The 22,988-nt window shown below is 31.2% G+C and overlaps 1 protein-coding gene and 1 pseudogene across 1 annotated transcript; one reads left to right on the forward strand and one right to left on the reverse strand.

Moving 5' to 3' along the window:
- Positions 1-2,773: 2,773 nt before the first annotated feature.
- On the reverse strand, positions 2,774-4,118 carry LOC118031482 (protein indeterminate-domain 4, chloroplastic). The gene has a single exon (XM_035035918.2). The coding sequence runs from the start codon at positions 4,041-4,043 to the stop codon at positions 3,000-3,002; it is 1,044 nt and encodes a 347-aa protein (XP_034891809.1). The 5' UTR covers positions 4,044-4,118; the 3' UTR covers positions 2,774-2,999.
- A 5,380-nt stretch (positions 4,119-9,498) lies between these two features.
- On the forward strand, positions 9,499-13,493 carry LOC118031492 (protein HEAT STRESS TOLERANT DWD 1-like; annotated as a pseudogene).
- The last annotated feature ends 9,495 nt before the right edge of the window (positions 13,494-22,988 follow it).

Raw genomic sequence — 22,988 nt, forward strand, 5'->3', positions numbered from 1 at the left:
TGTCGTTGGTCTTTCCATTGATTCTTAACGTGGTCGGAGCATTGGCTTCCATGATTTGGCAATCTTCCTCTCGTTGTTGGAGAGTTTCGGTTTCAATGAGGAATACCTTAGTGGGCGCTTTCCTGGTAGTTTCACTAGTCTTTGGCACCATCATGTTAGGAATCAAAGAGACATGTTCTTATTAAGTTGAGAGCTGCAGAAAGGAGTGGGTGTGAAAACACAATAACCCGGCACACAAAATGCACAGACAACACGCTCCATGATTTACAGGTAACTTGAGGGAAGGTTCTAAGTTTAACTAAGCGTGAATCAGGAAAAGTTAGCTAATCCTAGCTTCGTTAAAGTTTCCTATCATGGGCTCAAGTTCGCTAATCAGTTATATTTACAAGCTCTCAAGTGAGTTGTTCCATCTATTTTTGGATAGCGATTAGATATCATACAAACTCAAAATTAATAAGAATTGGAATAAAACTTTTAATTTTGTACCAATTAATCTCAAATCAAATTATAAGAAGGGTTTGATTGTAACAATTAAAATTTGGTTATACATTTGTAAATATAGCATGGATTACATGGAGGGAGATTACAACCTATTTAACTATAATGTTAACACCCCAAGTTTTTAGGTTTGCTTGTAAAATCAAGTAATATCTTCCTCTTTAATTTTTATTTTCTTTTCAGATTTTTTTTCTCCTTTTTTCATCCTCACTGATGATCTTTTCCCTATCATAATAGATTGATGGCCCTTTTCTTGTATTGTCTAATAATTAGATTTGTGCTCCTACACATAATCTATATTTTCCCTTCATCAATTCTTGATTTTCAAGATTCCCGCTTATGGATGAAGTGATTCGTTCAACTTCAATTATAATGCAGAACTTTAATTTCACTTGGGCAGATTAATTATAGGACTCATCATTTACGGCCGGAAGTTTCTGATCACAAGAAAATGAAGTTCTTATATGCAAACTGTACATTATTGGCATATGATGTCCTTGTTTCTTCAGCTCCAAATCTATATGAAGATAACGAGACTCGAAATCCACGTGAAAACAGTTGTTCTCTCTCTCTCTGAGAGTTTATGTTTGAAGGATATGGTGGTTAATTAGCTATCTATCAAGCTTGCATGAGGGCTCTCATCAATATGTATGATCATACCTGACATCTTTGGAAGAAAGCATTGCATCAGCTAGCACCTGGAGTTTGTAGTTGAACATTGACGCGAAGTCAATAAGATGATCACGAGAATGTAGCTCTACTTGTTATTCTAAACTTCATCATGTTATCTCCACTTTCCTGTTCAAAGCCTATGATTACTAGACATTATATTTGAATTATTCTCTCAATTAACATATGATCTTTCAAATTTGAAATTAAAGAATTCGTTTCTCTATATATATGCTGCTTATATAGCGGGTCTAACCATCAATGTATTTGAAAATTCTTAAGGAAAAAAAAATTCTCAAGGCCAAAAACCAGAGGAGAAGAGAGGTTTTAGATATTTGAGTGCTGGAAATTATGTCAGCATCAATAGAGGCTTTAGCTATGGCAGGTGTGGATTATCTTATACATAATATGGACATTGAAGAATAGGAGCAAGAGGAGTTGGAACCGCCACCATATTTACTAGTCAAAGAGGAGGAAAAGTTGAAAGAAATAGCAAGGACAACTTTCCTATATGTCGAAGTTGGCTCTCCTAAGCCTAGAAAAAAAGATGGTGCTCCTAGTGATTATTGTTGAAAGTACTAAACCAGACTTTAGATTCTAAAAAATTTAGAAACGATTAAGTTTAGTCAACAAAATACAATTTCTGTTGAGATTATAATTTTCTTGTATTAGTTTAATTCCTTGATTATCTAGAACTTTATGACTATAAAAAGCTTGTAATTCAGCATTATTAATAAGCACAGAAGAGAGAGAATAACTAAGAGAGTTTAGAGAAAAACACTTAATAAAAATATACCGTCCTCTCAATCTTCTTTTTATTTTTGAGTTCTTAACCTTGCATTGTTGTGTTGATCTTATATCACACCTACTTTACTTCCAACAAGTGGTATCATAGCTTAGGTTTGATTATTTGACATGACCAATCCAAACTTCTCACTTCAATGTCCTAGGTTTATAAACAATAACTATAAAACTTGGTGTATTCGAGTAAAAGTTTAGCTAGATTTTCAAGATGTATGAAAAACGGTTGAAAAAGGTTTTGATGAGCTTATAAATGGAGCAACATTTACTTCAGCCCATAAAAAGGTTATGCGATATTGAACATGCTTAAAACTAAAAAGATGCCTAAAGAGTTTGGGCCATAGATGTAGATTATGCTATCTATTTGTCAAATAGATGTCATACTAAAGGCTTAAATAACATGACTCCATAAGAAGCATGGAGTGGAAGAAATCCAAGCGTTTATCACTTGAAAGTTTTTGGGAGCATTGACCACATACTTGGGCTTACTGTTTGGCTGAGCCTAAAGATGCTAGGTCTGACAGCTCACTAACCCTATATACTTGGGATCGGTGTTTGGCTATGCTCAAGAATGTCGAGTCTAGCAGCTCGTCAAACCCATATATATTTGGGTTCAGCATTAGGTTGGGACCAAGAATACTGGCTTGGTAGCTTGACAATTTTATACATGTTTGAGCTCAACGCTCAACTGAGTTTAAAAATATTGAGTCTGACAGTTTATCAAATTTATATATATTTAAACTTAACAATTGACTAAGTGTAAGGCTATTGAGTTATCACTATCCTTCTAGTTTGAGATTCTAAGTAAAAATAAAACATGTAAATCAATTTATACAAGAATTATTTATTGCTAGAAGTAACAAAATCATAGCTACTATGTTCTAAAATCTCAAACTACAAAGCTCATTATCTCTCTTATTATTACGAAGAATACAAAAAAACATATACAGACACCACCCAACATCAAGAAACGCAGAGAATATACTTATCCATCCATCATTGCCTGAAACCACAGAAGTCCTGAATTCCAGTCAAAGGAGACCCCACACATCCTGCGAGTTATACCCTTCCATGGGACCAAACCCAAAAAGCAATCCCTCAAAAAACTCATTGTCAACCAAATCATCTCCCTTAACAACCGATTCTTCTTCTTCTTCATCCTCCTCCGTAGCCACCGCGCCGCCAACCACCAACCCCTTGGCCTTGCTCCCCGCCTCTTCGCCAACAACAGCAGGCATATGTCCTTCAAACAAAGCCATGTGACCAAACAACTTATCCTTCCTCGAAAAACTAGTCCCGAAAGAGCACTTCCACCTCGATTCCCCACAATGCTTCAAATGACTCTTCAAATCCGCAAGAACCGAAAAACTCTTCTTATCACACCGATTACACGAATACATCTTTGGACAATGACTCCTCTTAAAATGATTTCTTACGCAAATCACAGACATTAATGGCTTAAACTTACTATGTTTCTTATTCCTATTACAACCTTCAAAGGGGCAAGAAAACTTTGTCTTCCCCGCCAAGGAAACTGATATTGTTTTATCACCCTTATCAGGCTTCGCAAGTGCCTCAAGGGTTTTGAACTGATTCCCATGCGCACGCATATGCATACGCAAATTTGTATCTCTTTTGAACCCTTTTCCGCAAATATCACAAAAATGAACATGTTCGGCTAGGAGTTCGACCGCATCAAGCTCTATAGCTTCGGTGTCCTCCTCGCTTTCTTCTCTGTTTTCTACTTTCAAAACTTGGGCCTTTTTTATCGCAGTACTTTCTACCGGCGGCTGAGGCATAAAGGGTTGTGAGCTACTACTGCTACTAGAGAGAAGAGCAGCAGCGTTGACGATGATTTGATGTATGGCCGAGGATATCTCAGAAGACACCATGTCCATTTGATCTTTACTGATTAAAGTGTTGTTGTTGACTGATTCTGATAGGAATTGCTGGAGGGAATCCATTCTTGTATAAACTGTTGAGAGGTTCAGGATTGGGACTCTAGGGCCTGTGCTACTACTTACATGGAAGGGATATCCCGTCGGATTCCGGGTAGATTCGCCGGGATTTGACATGGTTTTTGAGAGAGCGATTGGGTTGTTTTGTTTTGGCTTCTCTGGGATAGCGAATTTGGATTGGATTTGATAAACCCTTTTCCTTTCTGGTTTTGCTTTTTTTAGTAGCCTCAATTTGACTCCTACAATTATATCTAATTTATCAACCAACCCGCAATACTATTTTTATTTTCAATCACGCCCTTTATATTTCAACTGTTTTTCAATCGCTCAGTGGTTTGCCACTTATTTTCCAGAAAAACTACCTTCTAAATTATAATCCATCTTTATGGATTCAAAATAAGGCCAGCATAGTTATTTTTTTCCATAATCATGTAGTAAACCTAAATATCTAATCATATTAATGATGAAAAAACTCATCAAACCATGTGAATTTAGTTTTATCTAATATTTTTTAAAAGAAAAAACAACCATAATTAGCCTTATGCTAATAATTGTTTTGGTTAATTCCCATAAGAACGAAAAGAAGAGAGGGTATATTTAAGGAAAGGTTGAAATATAGGGGTGATTGATTAATAAATTAGTTTAGGGAGTAATATGAAATAATCGGTATATAAAGTAGACTTAACCTTTTTCTTTCATGCTTCTAAGTTGACCGGGGAACTCATGGAAAGAGCGCAAAGACTGGATCGTTACCGTCGAAAATGTAGCATTAATACATAAATTGATCTTCAGTCTCCGTGGGCCACGTGCGTGCATGATAGTGTTTTTTTTAAAATCACTATTAAAAAGAAATAACCCTATAATCCAATTTGTTTTTGTGTTTTTAACAAAATATCTTATAATATATTTTATGTTATGTCATTATAGTAGCATTATTGTTTTTGATATAAATAGTAGTATTATATATAATAATGAGAACAATTTATTATTAAATGATAATTTAGACATATCATATATAGAAATAACAAATATACTAAAAGACATGAGAGATTCACTATAACTCCCCATAAATTTTCTATTCACCACTACAGTGTGGTGTGACCATTTTTCATGCCCATAAAAATTGAATGTCTTTGGATTAAAGGTTTTCTGGTATTTTTCACAAGATTTATAAGTTATTAATAATTTATTTGAGAGTATTTTTCTCCGATTAATGTTTTTCATAAACAATAAAATAACCAAAATATCTCGAAGAGAAAAAAAAAAAAGAGTCATGTAGGGGTATTTGTGTATTTTTTGTACAAACAATATAATTACACATGTACCCTTTGATGTAAGACATTTAATTTATTGTTATGAGTGGTATTTTGGTCTGTTAACCTCAATTTGTATTTTTTAATTTTTAGTTTGGTTGAGGGTAATTATTTAATTTATCATTAAAATAATAATTTCTTATTTAAAAACCATCATACGCATGTTGCACGCGCTAACATGCTGGACCCACCACGTGCGTTAGGTGGCGCTTAAAGTGATTTTCAATTGTAAAAAATGGTCGTCCATTGTCTCAAATTATTCCTCGGCGTCTCCTCTTTTATTCTAGGTGGCGTGTGTGCTTCAAATCTAGTTGTTGTATCGCTAATGATCCTTTTTTTTTTTTGTTCATTCATTTCTCTCTCCTAACCTTCTAAATACACTTTGTTCCTCATTATTTTTATTTCAAATTTTAAACTTTGAGTTTTGATTTTTTTTTTATAGTTATTTTCCCCTTTTTTTAAAGATTTGTTTATTTTTAATTTAACCTTTAATTTTTAATTTGTATATATAATGTATTTCAATTCGATCCTTTACTTTTACTTATACTTTCTTTATTTTTTTCCTTTGCACTTTTATCAAAGTTTTTATGGCTTGCAATTTGATCCTTCAATCAAAGTTTATGGTTTTACTTGAATTAAATTTTTTACTTCAAGTTTAAGGCTTGGAGTTCATATATTTAATTCTTACAAACAATGATAAATATAAAATAGAAGATTCAATTTAGTAAAAGTTAAAATGCAAAAATTGAATTGATCAAGTGTTAATACATTACAAAAAAAATTAAAAAGGTATAGATGTTTTCTATAGGAATCACAATGTTTTTTTTTTTTTGGTCATTAGTGTTTTTTCATTGAATTGATCATTTTATGGCAAAATTAGTAGCAAATTGCTTTTAATTTGTTAAAAAAAAGCCAAACTTAAAGATAAAAGACCAAAGCAAAAAACAAGAAAAAGAGAGAGAAAATAGATGGGAATTTCAAGGTTGACATGACATGTTCACTACCCTCATAGGCCTAGGCTGACATACCTAAGTGCCTAAGCTTTTTTTGTTAAGGCATATGAGCGTTGGGCTATCTAGGCGTGCACACATGAGTTTTTTTTCTATTTTTTAATTTTAATATTTTATACTAATTTTTTTAATTTCATCTTTCCATACTTAATTTATTTTAAATTGGTCTTTATGAGTTGTTTTTTTTGCTTTATATTGATTTATTGAGGTCTTAAATAAATGTTATCTTATTTTGTTAATGCTTGATTTTGTAAGTATTTATTTTTATTATTGTTTCTTCTAATTGTTCAAATTGTTTTTAATCTCATAAAATTAAATGAGTTATATTGGATTAACTCTCACATCCTTCATTTTTTTGATTCAAAATTATGATATGTAAATTATTATGAAATTTAAATGCAAAGAAAAAAACTCCAAATAAGATTAGTTTGATCGCTGCATTAAACTTTGAAAAGTGGACAACAATAATAGAAAGAGTGGGAATAGCGGTACCACATTTAATAGTAGTAGAAAATAAGAAATAAAAAAAAATGTAAAGAAAGAAAAGTAATAAAAACATAGATTTCTTTAAAACATAATTAATTATTTCATTATTGGCGAGCAAATATCATGACACCTATTCTAGGGGGAAAGTCTCCTCCCGTCTAAGCGATAGATCTATATTGTTGTCTCATTATTGATACGTACTCTATAAGAAAATCAACATAAGCAGTGACAATGAGACTTGGCACCCCATAGTTTGCAAACGCCTCCTTTGTGATTAGGGCAACTTTTTATGCAATACTTGAAGCATTTTCCAGATGGATTTTTATCGTCTTTACCTGGCACGCAGGTGCCAAGTTCAAAATGTTCAGTGCAACACTGTTTCTGGGCAGCCATCATATCACAACCTAAAAAAAAAAAAAATACATTAAGTATGACTTTATGTGAGGATAATGATTAAAACTACTGATTATGCACTAATGTACACACACTAACACATACAAAAATTTATATAAAAAAATTAAAATGACTAATTATTACAAACTCGTGTTAAGATGAATTGATTTTAAAATTTTCATAAAAAAAATCTAAAATATAGAGAAAGCAATAAGATATGTGCATGACAATTAGATATATGTTTATTTGATATATATTAGAGTACTTGAATATTATTAAAGAGATAAACAAGGCAAACCTATGAAAAACAAGAGGACTAGCATAAGAACAATGGAAAAAACATTCTTCCTAGCCATCCCTTGACGAGAGTGGTGTGTGATGATGCACAGATTTTTGAGAAGGTTGTATGAAAGAAGATCCGTGTGGATATGTTATTTATAGAGTAAATAATGGAATATATTTGTAGCTGGATTTTTTAATATTGTCATAGAACTTAGCATATTGTCATTTGTTCTTTCCATATTATTAATTAGGCATACTCTTTCAACTTATAGTGTCATGTACATATAAATAATATTGTAATAAATATACGTACAATTAAACTTTAATGTTGCATTTGGAAAGAAAATGAAAGACTTTCAAAGAAAAGATAATCAGGGCAAAATAAATTAATAAATTTTCATCCGTGTGAGGAAGGTGGAGAAAATAATCTTTCTAATACCTAATTTTCAGACGTTAGATTTTGTTGTATTTTTTCAAATAGGAATGTTGTGATTTTATTTTCCTAAATAAAGTATTTTTAAATATATCTATAAACCACGTAGACCATACCATATAAACTCTCGCGCGCGCACCTATATATATATATAGACACACACACACGCAAAAGAAAGGCAAGTTGTATCATACAAGGGAAAAAAATTGTAGTATATATTTAGTGTCAGGTATATATGAATAATATTGTGAAAAATATACAATTAAACTTTGATGTTGCATTTGGAAAGAAAACGAAAGAATTTAAAAGAAAAGATAATTAAGGCAAGATAAATTAATAAATTTTCATCTCTGTGAGAAAAGTGAAGAAAATATAATCTTTTTAATACCTCAATTTTAAAAGTTAGATTATTTTGCTGTATTTTTTAAATAGAAATATTGTGAAATAAATCTTCCTATATAAAGTAATTTTAAACATATCCATAATAATAATATAGATTATATTATATAAGTTTTATGTTAGAAATGTGATTGTGGTTGCTTTTTAAAATGTTTTTCATTTAGACATGTATCAAAAATAATATTTTTTATTTTTTAAAAATTATTTTTAAAATTAGCACATCAAAATGATCTAAAAATATAAAAAAAAATATTAGTTTAAAACAAAAAAAATAAAAACTTTTTAAACTTTTTTAAAAATATTATTTAAATACAAAAAATAAACAGGATCGTATCATGCACGCACTCACAAAAGAAAGGTAAGTTGACTCTTGCAGGGAAAAAAAATTCTAAAATCTCGCTTTGAGGTGTTAGGAGTTAGGTGTATTTTCTAAATATGAATATTGTATTTGTTTTTAATAAAATATATTTTTAACATATTTATAAACAATGCAATTTGTACTATATAAGTTTATCGAGATATCAAGAAGATATTACAACATATCTGTAAATTGCAGCGTATCTGTAATATTTTTTAACATATTTATAAGCAATGTAATCTGTACTATACAAGTTTATCGAGATATCAAGAAGAAATTACAACATATTTGTAAATTATAACATATCTGTAAATTGGGTATGTTTTCCAAATTAGAAATATCATATTCTTTGATTTATTATACTTCAAATTTATATCTTTAATACATGTAAATGAATTTTTGTAAAAGTTCATTTTGGTTCCTGAAAAATTTTCAGCAATTTGTTTTAGTTCCTATATTTCACTTTACGACACTTTTGTCCTTATTATAATATTCCCTGGTCCTCTAATTTTATTATATGTGCCATTTATGTTCTAAATCAATTTTTCACAATTAATTAAGCCCTTACATGTAAATATTCAATTTTTTGATTAAGAATTAGTTTTTGTGCTATTTTGGTTTATGGGTTTTTTCAATTTTAAACTCATAATCACGGGGTTGATAAATTAAATTGGTTTGACTCAAATTTTTTATATTAAAAAAATTAGATTTTTCCGCAGCGACGGGTTATCTAGTTGAGAATATTGTTGTCTGTTATTTCATAGTTTTGTCAAAAAAAAAGAGAACTGTAAAACCCTAGTAGCTTCCCAAACCCCCTCTGCATCCATCCTCATAATCAGCACCTCTTCGAGAACCTTGAAGAAAGAAAAAAGAGGGGGGGGGGGGGGGGGCAAAAAAAATGGTCCGCAGCATAAAAAAATCCAAAGAAGGCAAAGAGAAAGAACAAGGTCTCCATCAATTTCTTACAATCAATTCCTTCATTCATTCTTTGAATTGGGTTTCCTTTTATTTTTCTCTAACTTAACAAAAAATTATTTGTTTTTGGCTTTTTGCTAATATAATTAACTTGAATTACTCACAGAAAGGAGATGAGTCATCCTCTTCTTCATCAATACCATCCATGCCTACGAAGGTCTGGCAACCAGGTGTCGACAAGCTTGGAGAAGAAGAAGAACTCGAGTGTGACCCTACCGCTTACAATTCCCTTCACGCCTTTCACATTGGCTGGCCCTGCTTAAGGTTAATACACTTCTTTTCTAGTTGTTAAAGCAAGCTTAATATTAATCAATTGTTTTTGTAATTTAAGTTTGAAAAGAAAAAGACCTGAAATTGAAGGGTAAGTAATTCTGGGCCATTAGGAAAAAGATAGGAAAGTTTTAGTGTGAGATAATTTAGTAACGTTTATGTTTATTCTTAGGAGTTAAGTGTTTTTCTTTTGCAGTTTTGATGTAGTGCGCGATTCACTTGGTTTGCTTCGGACTGATTTTCCACACACAGTGTATTTTTTTGCTGGAACTCAGGTCATAAATCTTTTTTTTTTTCCCGTAGTGTATTGTTAGTCACTAAAAAAACATGATTATATTTTTGTTAAGCTGAAGATTGTATTTCTCTTCATTCTTGTCCGTTACTCTTTTTCTTATATATAGGTAACATCAACAATTATGAATAAGAGAAACTGTTACAAGGGGCCAAACTTTAGGTACTCTAGTAATTGAATGAAAAGGAGAAAAAATTAACTAGAATTAATGAAAATCTTTATTTGGCGAATTTTGTTTCCTAGAGGGATAAAAATCAGTCCTTGGAAAATGTTAGTGCATGTTTGTTAAACCTTTTCTTTAATTCTGTTATTGTATATAATTATGTAGAGTAATGTCATTTTTGCAGGCAGAAAAACCTGATTGGAACTCAATTGGAATATTTAAAGTGTCTAATGTTTCTGGAAAAAAACGTGAATTGGTGCCCTCCAAAACTACAGCTGGCGACTCTGACATGGATACTGATAATAATGATAGTGATGAAGACAGTGAAGATGAAGAAGAGGGAGGATCTGCAACACCAGTTTTGCAGGTACTACTTGCATTCTTGTTTTCATTATTCATCTCTTCAAATCATGCATCTCTCTCTTTCTTTTTTCCTTTTAAGTATGCATTTTCATTTTTGGATTTTTCTTTCACAGTTGCGCAAGGTTGCTCATAGAGGATGTATTAATCGTATACGTGCTATGACACAAAATCCCCATATATGTGCTTCTTGGTCCGATGCTGGTTATGTTCAGGTTGAATTATGTGCTTACTATCTAAAGAAGTTCTTGAAGATCTTAAAAATATTTCTTGCAAACATATTGCCATCTCAAAGGGTTGTACAATTCTTGATTTTGAACATAATGTCATAAAATGGTGAACTGGAGTTTTGATCTAATCAGATTACTGTGAAATTTTAGATTCTAGGCTTCTTTATCATCTTTTATGTGCTTTCAACCTTGCATGCAGATATGGGATTTCAGCACTCATCTGAATGCTTTGGCAGAGTCAGAAACAGAAGTTCCCCGGGGAGCTTCTTCAGTTTTTAACCAGGCTCCATTATTTAACTTCAAAGGGCATAAAGATGAAGGCTATGCTATAGATTGGAGTCCTCGTGTTGCTGGAAGGCTGGTAACTGGTAATATGGAACGTTACTTTCTCCTATTCAGTAGCCTCCATTGAAGAGACTATAATGCTCAGCTGCTTGATACATAAAATGCTCTAATGCTGGAAGATCTTCCTAAATGTTTGAAGGTGACTGCAAGAACTGTATTCACTTATGGAGCCTACATCTGGTGCAACATGGAATGTTGATGCTACTCCATTTACTGGTCACACTGCGAGTGTAGAAGATCTACAAGTATGTAATTTGATTCTGAATCCAATACAACTTATTATTTTGATTTTTCCAATCCTGTAAACTTTCTGATTACAACTTCTGCTTATGCAGTGGAGTTCCACAGAAGATCATGTGTTTGCCTCTTGTTCTGTGGATGGGCATATTGCAATATGGGATGCACATCTGGGGAAGTCGCCAGCTATTTATTTCAAGGCACATAATGCAGATGTAAACGTGATTTCCTGGAACAGGTGTTTGAATCATTAGGATATCTTACTCATCCTCCTTAGTAGCACCCTTTTGATTTTTATTTTTTCATATATATGACTGATCAATAACTTCATTCATTGTGATAGGCTGGCTAGTGTCATGTTGGCATCTGGAAGTGATGATGGAACATTTTCTATTCGTGATCTTAGATTGTTATCACCAAAATCGGTATGTTGTGTCTGAAGTATGCATTACGAATTTTTGCTAAAAGAATATGAGTTCTCATGACACATTTTCGACCCTGAAGAAATCTTGTTCAACAATGGTGCTCTCAATTTCTCATGCTCCAGATCTGAATATCTTTGGTCTCATCCTTAGTATACAGTTACACTTTAGGATTATCCTAGCTGGACTTTACATTGTCCTTGTAAGCAGTTAACAGTTATAGAACCTTTCTCCCAGGGTCAGTTTTTGGTACTTTTGTGTGCCATTTGCTATTAGTTTTCTAAAATGCTGTCAACATTTTGTACTTTTATATGCCATTCACTATCAGTTTTCTCCCAGTGTAAGTGATTTTGTACCTCATATACCTTTTACTATCAGTTTTCTCCCGGTTAGTGTTTTATACTTTCAGATGCCATTTGCTATTTGATTTCTCTAGTTGCAGTCTTGTCATCATATATCTTTTATGTCAGCAGGAAGAAGATAAATCTTTAGTGGCACATTTTCAATACCATAAGCACCCTATCACATCCATCGAGTGGAGTCCACATGAAGCCTCCACATTGGCAGTTTCATCATCTGACAATCAACTGATGTAAGTAATACTCCATACAAAGAGCAACGGATGAAGGCCTTTTAATAGGATATGACCAATCTTTACATCAATGTTTTTTGGTCCTTTTGTCCGGGCACTGATTTTTTTTTTCCTTGAAATTTACTAGAATATGGGACCTTTCCCTGGAAAAGGATGAGGAACAGGAAGCAGAGTTCAAAGCTAAAACAAAAGAGCAAGTAAATGCCCCAGCAGATTTGCCGCCTCAACTTTTGTTTGTTCATCAGGTATGTTTTGTGAAACTCTCATATCAGGACATTTACTTCAAAGTTCAAAATTCTCCCTCTTCAGATCCTTGACTTGCTTTCATACTATGAGCAGGGACAAAAAGACTTGAAAGAACTTCACTGGCATGCTCAGATTCCAGGAATGATTGTGTCTACTGCCTCAGATGGTTTTAACATCTTGATGCCTTCAAACATACAGAGTACTCTTCCCTCTGAAGGTGTTTGAAATTTTAAGATTTTGTAAACAGAAATCTGAGTAGGACAACCAGCTTGTGTTTGAATGGCATTGACGTTGTGTTCTCTTCTTCTTCCTGTTCTCAATGTGCCTTTCTTCCTCCTTTTAAGGAAGATTGATGCGGTAAAGGTTTCTTCAAAAAGCAAGTAGATTCATATATATAATGTCTGTTATGGATGTGCTTCACGGGAAAGAGTAGCTGCCTCATTGCGGAGCATTCAGCTTTGGCACCTGTATCGTTGTTGAAGTCCTAATAACCCTTCCGGCTGGATGTTTCCAGAGTATTGCAGATAAACCCATGTTGGTAGTAAGCCTGTAATCTACAAAGTAGGAAAAAAAATTGAACTATAGCTGCATTGTGGTAAATATGAATTATGAACAATTGATTTGGTTATTCTTTCAGCTAGTCTCTTTAGTGTGCTGCTGAAACAGCAGGACATATCTTGGTTTTTTATTTGCATTGCGAGCGAGAAATCGCTTGAGTGCGGCATTTACATGATGAATGTTGCAATTTTATTCTTTGCCAAGGTAATCTACAGTCTTAGTTTCTAAAGACAATTGGCTTTTACGTTGCTAGAGCATGCTGTCTTGCTTTTCATCCCTCTGTTGCTACTGTAATTTGCTTGTTTTTACGTCTACATCTTCTTAGCTGTTTGAAAATTGTTTTTAATCCATTTAGTTACTGTTACTGCTGAAGTAATGAACTTGATTTTACCTAAATATTTTCACCTAAAGATCCACGGGCCGGCACGCATTCAAATCCCTTCACGGGCAGTGTCATAAGCCCTTAAGTTGCCCTCTAGCTAGGCTGCTAATGTTCTACAAGCTGACACTAGTGCAAGTGGGAGTTTCTTGAAGTTTTGTCAAGTACTATTCAAAGCTTTTCGAGTACCTTTCTTGATTAACGTAAGGCCCAATGTCTTTTGGTTATTACAACTAGTGTTTAGCAGCATAAGTTATAAAACCTAATTTGTTTCAAGAACCGGCTCATGAATTAATTGGGTAAATTTAAATTAATGTAAATAGTTTTATTTTAAAAAAGTTAAAATGATATTATTTAGATTTTAAAAAAAAATTAATTTGAATTTTACCTTAGTTTTTTACCACGTTAACATGGTTGCAGGTCAATATTTTATATTTATTGAGTTAATTTTTATCTAGCTTAAATCAATGAGTCGCTAAATTAACTCAACACTGAATCCAGATTTTCAGATGATATGTCATCCCTTTGGTTTAAGGGGGAATGTGATAACTACTAAAAAGAATTGAAGTCTTAGCCACTAGAGTATTTCTTGGAACTAGCCTTCTTACCACCAAAATCAAGGATATATATATTTTTTTTTAACATAAATGTCTGATCAATTTGCATGTTTTTTGATTAATTTCATGAATTCTAAAATTAATGATTATATAAATCTTTAATGACCCTAAAATTTATGATACTAGAACTAGTTGTTTTTGAAAAAAAAAATCAAAATCAAGTGTTCTTGCATACAATCCACATGCTTGTGGATGCAGATCCATCAATTATGAAGCTGATAAAATAGGAACATGTGCTTCACCCATCCTTCAAATTTCTTAAGCAAGAGCACAATTATTAAGTGATGATCTAATAATATTTAATCACTGGACTTGGATTATGATTTATGTCTAGTGGTATTAAATATAGTTATCCACAGGGCACAACCACCTTATTTTATGACAAGAAAAGAAAGCAAAGAACATTCATCTGCATAATCAAATCACTAATGAGCATCTGAAACCACGTTATTTATGTAACATGATTGGATGTCTCACCAAGAACCTGTAGCCAAACACATTCCACCAAAGGTTATTTTCAAGAAGCAAATATTCAATTGATTGGTTATTAGACTGAGATGGAGTTGATGAGACAATAATTGGACATCCCTTTCTTCATTAATAGCCACGCCGCCGCCATCATTTCCTCCTCCTCGCCGCCACCAACTCCACATGCATACATTTTAAGGTCCTGTGAATGGGCATTGCCACCGGCCTGGGTACTATAGAAACGTTGACAGAAAATATAATAATAAGAACTTGGAAATTAACTAGAATTCCACTGCCATGTTTTTTTTTTCCCTTTCTTTCGGAAGTCCCTAGTTAATGTTTAAATGCACGTTTTTCTTTTTTGATTATGATTTGACCTAAGTTGCTTGGAACAATATCCAAGTACTCACAATATTGAATTTAATTCTTCTGTCAACTGTGGCTTTTCTAGATAGAGTTTAGTGTATCTACTTCACCAGAAGATAGATTTTGGAGCTTGAGTAACGTAAGAAAAAGGTGCAAAAACTCTCGACTTCTACATCAATTGTTTCCGTATTTGCTTTTCTTTAGAAGCACTAATTCATATTCCTCTATGTTCTAGAAAGTAGAAACTCAATGCTATATTAGCAGACTTAATAACTGTACAGTAAACCAACATATGAGGTCGTAGTAGTTGTTATTTTTAAAAGTTTTTTATATTTAAAAATATATTTAAATAATATTTTTTTAATTATTTTTTATTTAAACACATCGAAACAATTCAAAAATATAAAAAAATTATTAATTTTAGACATAAAAAAATTAATTTTCATGAAATGCTGTCTAAAACACAATTAAAATGGCATCTAAATGCAATAAAATGATGATGAATATTCATTAATTCTTATTCCTCTATGCTCTAGAAACTTAATACTATTTTAGCAGACTTAATAACTGTATATAGTAAATAATTTCATATCTTTTAAGTTTAATTTTTTATATTAATGTATCTAAACAATTTAAAAATATAAAAAAATTATTAATTTTAAGAATAAAAAATTAATTTTCATAAAATGTCGTCTGAAACACAATTCAAAACAACGCGTAAATATAATAAAATGGTGATAAATATTCAAAGACATACTACCCGAATAATGAAAGAAAAAATGTGTAAGTCATGATCTCACTTGTATTACCAAATCTTTGAAAAAAGAGCTAACCTACATTGGTTTGTTTGAATGAAATCTTTCAATCTTTTAAGCGTCTCTAATCCTTGATTAATACGGTAAGACTCTTCCTAATGCTACTAATCAAAGTCATGAGCACATACTCAATTTGTCGTTTACGATTTTTGTTTTCTCCTCATATCCTTTTTACTACATTTAGAGTAAAAGTCTTACGAGTTCAATATATTGTAATCATAATTAAGCACTTTTAATTAAGCTAATAATTAACTCTCCAATTATAGCCATCTCATTTTATCACCTCCTTTCCTTAATTAAGAACTATACTAGGTCTGCTGCTGTCTTCATCCCTGGATCATAGGCACAATAGGTACTCTCATAATTTCTTCCTCGAAATCGAATATATTATTCACAACAAGACAAAGATTAGCTTGCAATAAGTGTTTGTTTAGGCTACATGATTTATTTATTTTTAAAATAAATTTTATTTGTGTTTTTAAATTATTTTAATGTGTTAAAATTAAAAATTATTTTAATATTTTTTAAATAAAAAATAACTTGAAAAATAATTTTTACCATACTTTTAAATAAGTTATAAAAATAACAATTTCACCCGATCCATTAGATATTCAATATAACTCGACATTGTTGGGTCATATCTTTGCTCGGTTTGATTGGAGTAAAAAACATGTAAAGTAAGAAACTGACCCAGCTTTTACTTGGTGTGGGTATGGCTTGGAGATGTGGTTAATTTTTTTAAAATATAAAACTTTTTTAAAGTATAAATTACACCTTATAAAAATAAAAAATACAATATTTTTTATATAGATCCCACAAAAAAAAAAAATCACTACCCCTCCGAGCCAAGCACTCCCTTAGATTGGATTCAAGGTGCTGGTAAAGAAATCACCTAACACGGTATTTCTACTATTTTCAATTTCTTTAAAATATATAATTATTATAAATCCTATAAAACAAGCCTTATTATCTAATAATCACTTATTAACTAAGATGTACTCAATAAATAGCAAAAGAATATTTTCTTTAATTTCTTAATAACTATTCTTTAATTTTTAATATATATTTATTATAATTATAATATTATATTGCACCTTGTAAAAATAATAAATAATTATAACATTACAGGAGAGAAGTAGGAAAAGAAATAGAGAGAAACTCACTAGCATAGGACAATAGGGACTATAGGCACCTGTTTATCCTATGTTTATTTTTTAAATTACTTTTCATAGCACCACAAATTAATGTAAGAAGATGGATTTTTTAATTTAGATATAATTTAATTAATCAGATTTTAAATTTATTTTTTAATGATTATAAATTTGAGTTTTTTTAAATAGTTAAAAACTTAAATAATTATTAATTTTAAAATTTATTAGATTAATTAAGATACACTAAAATTAATCTAACACCTCCATTAAAAAAAAAAAAGTTTACTTTTTTCTCAGTACCGACAAAAACAAGAAGCACCTCCACCACCACAAGACTAAAAAAACAAAAAACAATAGCTGGCGGCAACCATGGAGGAAACAACTTCAGATTGGTAAATTAGTAAACAGCACAAAGTCCAACACACTGCCAAAAATGAAAGGAGCTCCTCCATCCACGCGTACCCCCTTCTGACCCAGCTCCTCCTCCACATTAATTAATTAATTAATTAAAAACAACCGATCAGACTTTTGTAGAGACATTTATACTGTACGCTGGGAATTATTTTTTTTTTTCATTTAAAAAACTTAACACTAGTTTTAAAGAGAAATAGAAGTTTGTTTTATATAGTTCATTTATTATTTTTTAGTTGACTAGGAATAAATAAACTCTTCATATTAATTACATGATCTAAATATTACTGGAAGCAAAAAATCGAAACCTGATCTGAAGAGATATTTTTTATATTTTTGAAAATAATTTTTTGTTATTATAATCAAAACCAAGAGATAATTTAATATTTTAACAAATATAAAACAATAAATAATTAAAATATACAATAAAACTAAAGAAATACCCTTTAAAAAAATTAGTGGTGTTTTTTTGGGTTTTCACAATGGATTTTTTTTTTTAATTTTATAATTAGTTGAAGGATAATTCGGTATTTGATTAAATAAAAAAACAAAAAGATGGGTGTGCATGTATAGAACCCAAGAGCGCGTGCGACACCTCCTAGCGTTCAATAATGTCCTTTCATCATGTTTCAAAAGCATCGTCGTCTTTTTTTTTTTGGTGTTACGTGTCTTTGTTAGTGATCTGATTTGTCACTGAGAAGCTTTTTTTCAAAACTTTTTGTCTCTCCTTCCCTGGAAAGTATAAATTGGCTTTTTTTAATTAGTATTTTAAATTTAATTCTTATTCCTTTAATTTTTAATTTTTAGTCTTGGCTTTTTAAAGAAGTTTTATTTATTTTTAATTTCATCATTCAATCTAAATTTACAATATATTATATTCTCTTATTTGTTCCTCATGCGTGTTTGATTTCTCATATTTTTTGTTGACTCTTTTGTAAAAAATTTTATTGGTTTTTAATTTTACTCTTTTCAACTCAAATTGATAGTATTATATTTTTTTAATTTGATCCTTATTGTTTGGATTTTTAATTCTTTTCTTGACCATTTTTGTAAAAATTATTATTATTTTCAATTTTACCCTTCCATCAAATCACTGTTTTTATTTTTTTTTTATTTTAATCCTTATTTTTTTGATATTTTTGAATCTTTTTACTAAGTTAATTTTTCTTTCCAATTCCACCTTCCAATTAAATAAAAAATTTATTCTATGTTCGGCAAATCTTGAACACCAAGGCTCGTATCTCATATTCACGCATCATCCATTAGCAAACAATTAATTCAAAGTTTTGACCACGTACATCTGCGAATTTTTATTCGAGATTTACATGTACGTACTTAGGTACTAGTAGGGCCAAATGGTCTATATTCATGCAATGTAGGAGTAGAACGAGCTATTTAGGTGGCAAAACTCTTGGATTGATTTTTAGTTATGACTTTTGTGAACCAATAAACTAATATTATCTACAGCTTATATATGTTTATGAATTCTCACATACACACTGACTTCAATCTGTTTCCATTAATCTTTTCCACGGCAGCTCGAAATTTCCATTAATCTTCTCCAATAGCATACTCAAAACGACTTGCGATCAATTTCCATCGCTATAATCAATAGCCTCTTTAAAAAAGCTTGTGTTTTGGTCAGTGAATTTAACTGTTCTGTACAGCATTCGTTACAGTCAATCCCTTGTTAGAAAAGGAAGAAATCCCACCTACTCACTTTGGAAAATCATCAGTATTCCTCTACTTAAATTATTTTTTAAATTCAAATAAACCATCTTCAACTTGAGAGACGGCTGCTAGCTGCAGCATTATTTTAATTTGCTATTTAGTCATTGTTTTACTAATCCTTTAGATTACTGTTACTTTACTCTTCCGTTAAATCTTTTTTTCTTGGATTAGATCAACCTATCCATCAGAACGATTTAGATGCATGAGAAGTCATAGAACTTTCGTCGAACCTTTGTTTGGAAGAAGATACAAAAGAATGGTAACCTAGCAGTTGACCCACAAAATCTGCGAGGCAGAAGTGCACAGATTAACAAAATAAACAGTGCTTGTTGATGGTGTCCATGAATTCATGATCTGTTTCAACCTGCTACGTTGGAACGACTGGTCTCAACTTGATCAAGACAGTCGACGTTGCAATACGACTCCGACAACACATCACTTGCCGTTTGATTATGAGGCATTGTGTCTCCTTGTATCTTCAGAAAACTTATTATATGTAAGAAGAAACTTGCTTGAATCCAACCACTTATACGGCCACAACGTACAGCAATAATTAATCCATGTCTATCTCTTCTGACGGTAATAAAGTCCCCACATTGATCCTGCTACTGATCCTATATTTTGCATCAGCTATCCATGTATTTCCATCGATATTTAAATTTAATTATGGTTCTAAATTAAGTCCCCATGCACATTAAACTTTAATTATGGTTCTATATATAATTTTAATATTTCTTTTGATTTCTTTTTTTATTGTGTATGTAGTTTTTTTTAAAAACTAATGTAATTTAATTTTTGGAATTCATTGACTTAGTGCTGTACTTCGCATGTATATTTTTTTCAATAAATATGATAAATTACATAAACATAATTGCAAACAAAGATAATGACGGTCAACAACATTTAAAGTAGATAAATGATTATGAAAATATCTAAAAACATTTATTTAATAATCATGTTCAACAATAAATAAAAGATTTGGTTTCTATTTTATTGAATAAAAAAATTGTCCTAGAAACCTAAACATAATTGTTATACTAAGTGATTAAGCCCTATATAATAATAAAATAGTAGCAATAATGGTACTAATAGTAGTAGTACAAAGTAAAATATTGAATAATTGAAATAACTTGTTAGACTTAGAAAATGCATTTTTAAAATGTACATTGTTCTGGGATGTGTACTCCATTATTCAACTAGATAGAATATAGATTTATTACATTGAAACTAAGAATTAACTTGTATAATGTTTGAAGATGCTGAGAAAAAGTTCATCGAGAGCTATTACAGGTTCAACCAGCAGAAGTGTTGGTAATGTCAATGATCGTCCTGTTAATTTATGTGTCAATCATAAAAAGGTACTTAATTTTAGATAGATCCTTGTATAGAAAAAACTCTGCAGAAATTTTGTTACAATTAGATAAACTCATTCATGTTGAATTTTACCTTTATATTTGTGAACTTATGTATGAAAAGAATTATGAGTGCTATAATGCATAATGAGGCATTTTCCAATAATAATGAAAAAATTGACAATCCAAGGGAAATTTTATTAGGAAAGGGAAAACGAGAGTGTGGCCTAGAAAGTACGGGAAATTAAACTATAGTGCAATTAGGTAAGTATTAAACAATTAACAAATTTTATATTTGAAATTGCAATCTAAAATTTCTAAAATATCATGAATATTTAACAAATATTTTTATATCAGGTTGTGTAATTTGTTCTATGATACCCATAAATAAATATATATATAATATATATATACCTCAATAGCTCTAATAACGTCGATTTCTATAAATGTAGACCAAGTCATGTCACAAAGATAACTTGGAGAAGTTTGAAGAGTTTGTGGCATTGAAAGAATTTTAAAGGCGATCACAATCCAGGTCACATAACCAAAATAAAGAAACACATGGTTCGGTGAAAAAGCACACCTGTAGATCTCTCCCATTTCTCCATCATGCAAAAAGCCTATTAAAATTTTAAATTATTTTTTTTTTTTTTTAATAGAATGTTTGTTATGAATTTTTACAAATTATTTATTTTGTGGGAACAACAATTTAGGAGCGAATGTATTTCGATGGGCTTATATAAGGAAAGCAGATAAACAGAGAAGGGTGGAGTTTATAGATAGCAGAGCTAAGGCATTCATTATAAGTCTTTTTTAGAATTCTTGTAATTTTTATAAAACTTTTTAACTATAATGTATTTCTTTTATAGGAAACATATAATGCTACAATGTTTGAAAAACATGGAGAAGACGTTTCCACTCATCCTCCTTATAATTCTCATTTGTGATCGGAGGCTTTAGAAATTGATGGACCTGATAGGAATCTGCCTTATATACAGGATGCCTATGACATTGACAGAAGAAATGAGGTCGGGTCGTATTGCTTCAATTCTAGGCACACAACCGTTCGACCCAAGTCAGTCGATGCTATAATTTGAATGGAGGTCCTAGAGCAAGTCGAGGAGCGAGTATCAAATTAAAAAAAGAAAATAGGCAGAATTTGGAGAGAGTGATGAAATATATGACTACACATTATCCAACTCCTCATTTGGTCCTTTTGATTCAGGACCCCCTCCCCCACCTCTAATTCATCAATGTAACAATGTATTTATTGTTATAAAATTAATATTGTAATGAATTTTGAAATTAATAAAATTTTAATGTTCAATAAAATTGATAGTGTTTTATTTTATTGTATTTTATGTTTTTAACTTAACAAATACATAACTAAAACAAAAAATACTAATTTTTACTAATTTTATCGGTTATTTACTGACATAATAGGGTTGGTGCATTTTATTTCTTTGACACCTAGTGGTCTTTTCATCGGAAATTTATACCACCATATAGATACTAAAATATAGCAAACCTCCAATAAAACTTTGTCCAACGACATGATTCTATTATTAACTCCATCGGCGATATAAGACTGATGGAAGAGTGTTTCAATTCCTCGCGAATAAAATATTCCATCCACGTTTTTTTAATTTTCTAGTGGTTTGAATACTTACCTCCAGACGGAAAACTTGACTTAATTTTAACTCTGTAACAAATTAAGGCAAGCAACAAACATTACGGTGATGCTATCCGGCGAGGCAAGATTTTGAAAGCTGAAAAAATTCATGCATTGTTGGGTTAAGATTAGACGCAGAACCAATCACTCGTATTAATGTTATTACTGGTCACAAAATTCTAGCCTTTTAAGTTTCCTAACTACCTGGGGTCCCTTCTTATCATTGAAGGATCCTTTCACGTCACTTTTTTGACATAGAAGTTTTGGTCAACTCTCTCTCTCTCTCTAGAAAATTTTTAAAAGCACAAGATATCTTGCAGTATCTTCCACTGCTATAATTTATGTGCGTGGGCGTGTTTGCCATTTCAAAGAACAACAAGATAGTGATCGACATGGAGTTTGGATCCACTTCCTTTAGAGTGGTTGGCTAGGGCATATTAAAAGTTTGGTCAATTACTTACTTTGTTTTAATATAATCAAGAGTAAATTTAAGAGACATTAATTACCAAAGAAACTGGAGGCAGAAAAACCCTTTCTTATGCATGAACATCACGACTTCTGATCAGTAAAGCTCAACAAATTATTGGACTGATGAACCTATTTTATAAAATTACTTATTTTCTAGTTTTTTGGTTATTTTCTTCATGCTTCTGTCAATTGCTTATATATAAAAGACCCCACACAAACATGAGAAATGGAGAGTTGAAAATTTTGGTTCGATGTCTTTTATTTATAT

The sequence above is a fragment of the Populus alba genome, chromosome 5, assembly GCF_005239225.2.
Source record: "Populus alba chromosome 5, ASM523922v2, whole genome shotgun sequence".
NCBI classification, from domain to species: domain Eukaryota; kingdom Viridiplantae; phylum Streptophyta; class Magnoliopsida; order Malpighiales; family Salicaceae; genus Populus; species Populus alba.

Bases quoted from the DNA above. Each gene is read 5' to 3' on its own strand.
- LOC118031482 (XM_035035918.2), bottom strand. From the start codon at position 4,043: ATGTCAAATCCCGGCGAATCTACCCGGAATCCGACGGGATATCCCTTC.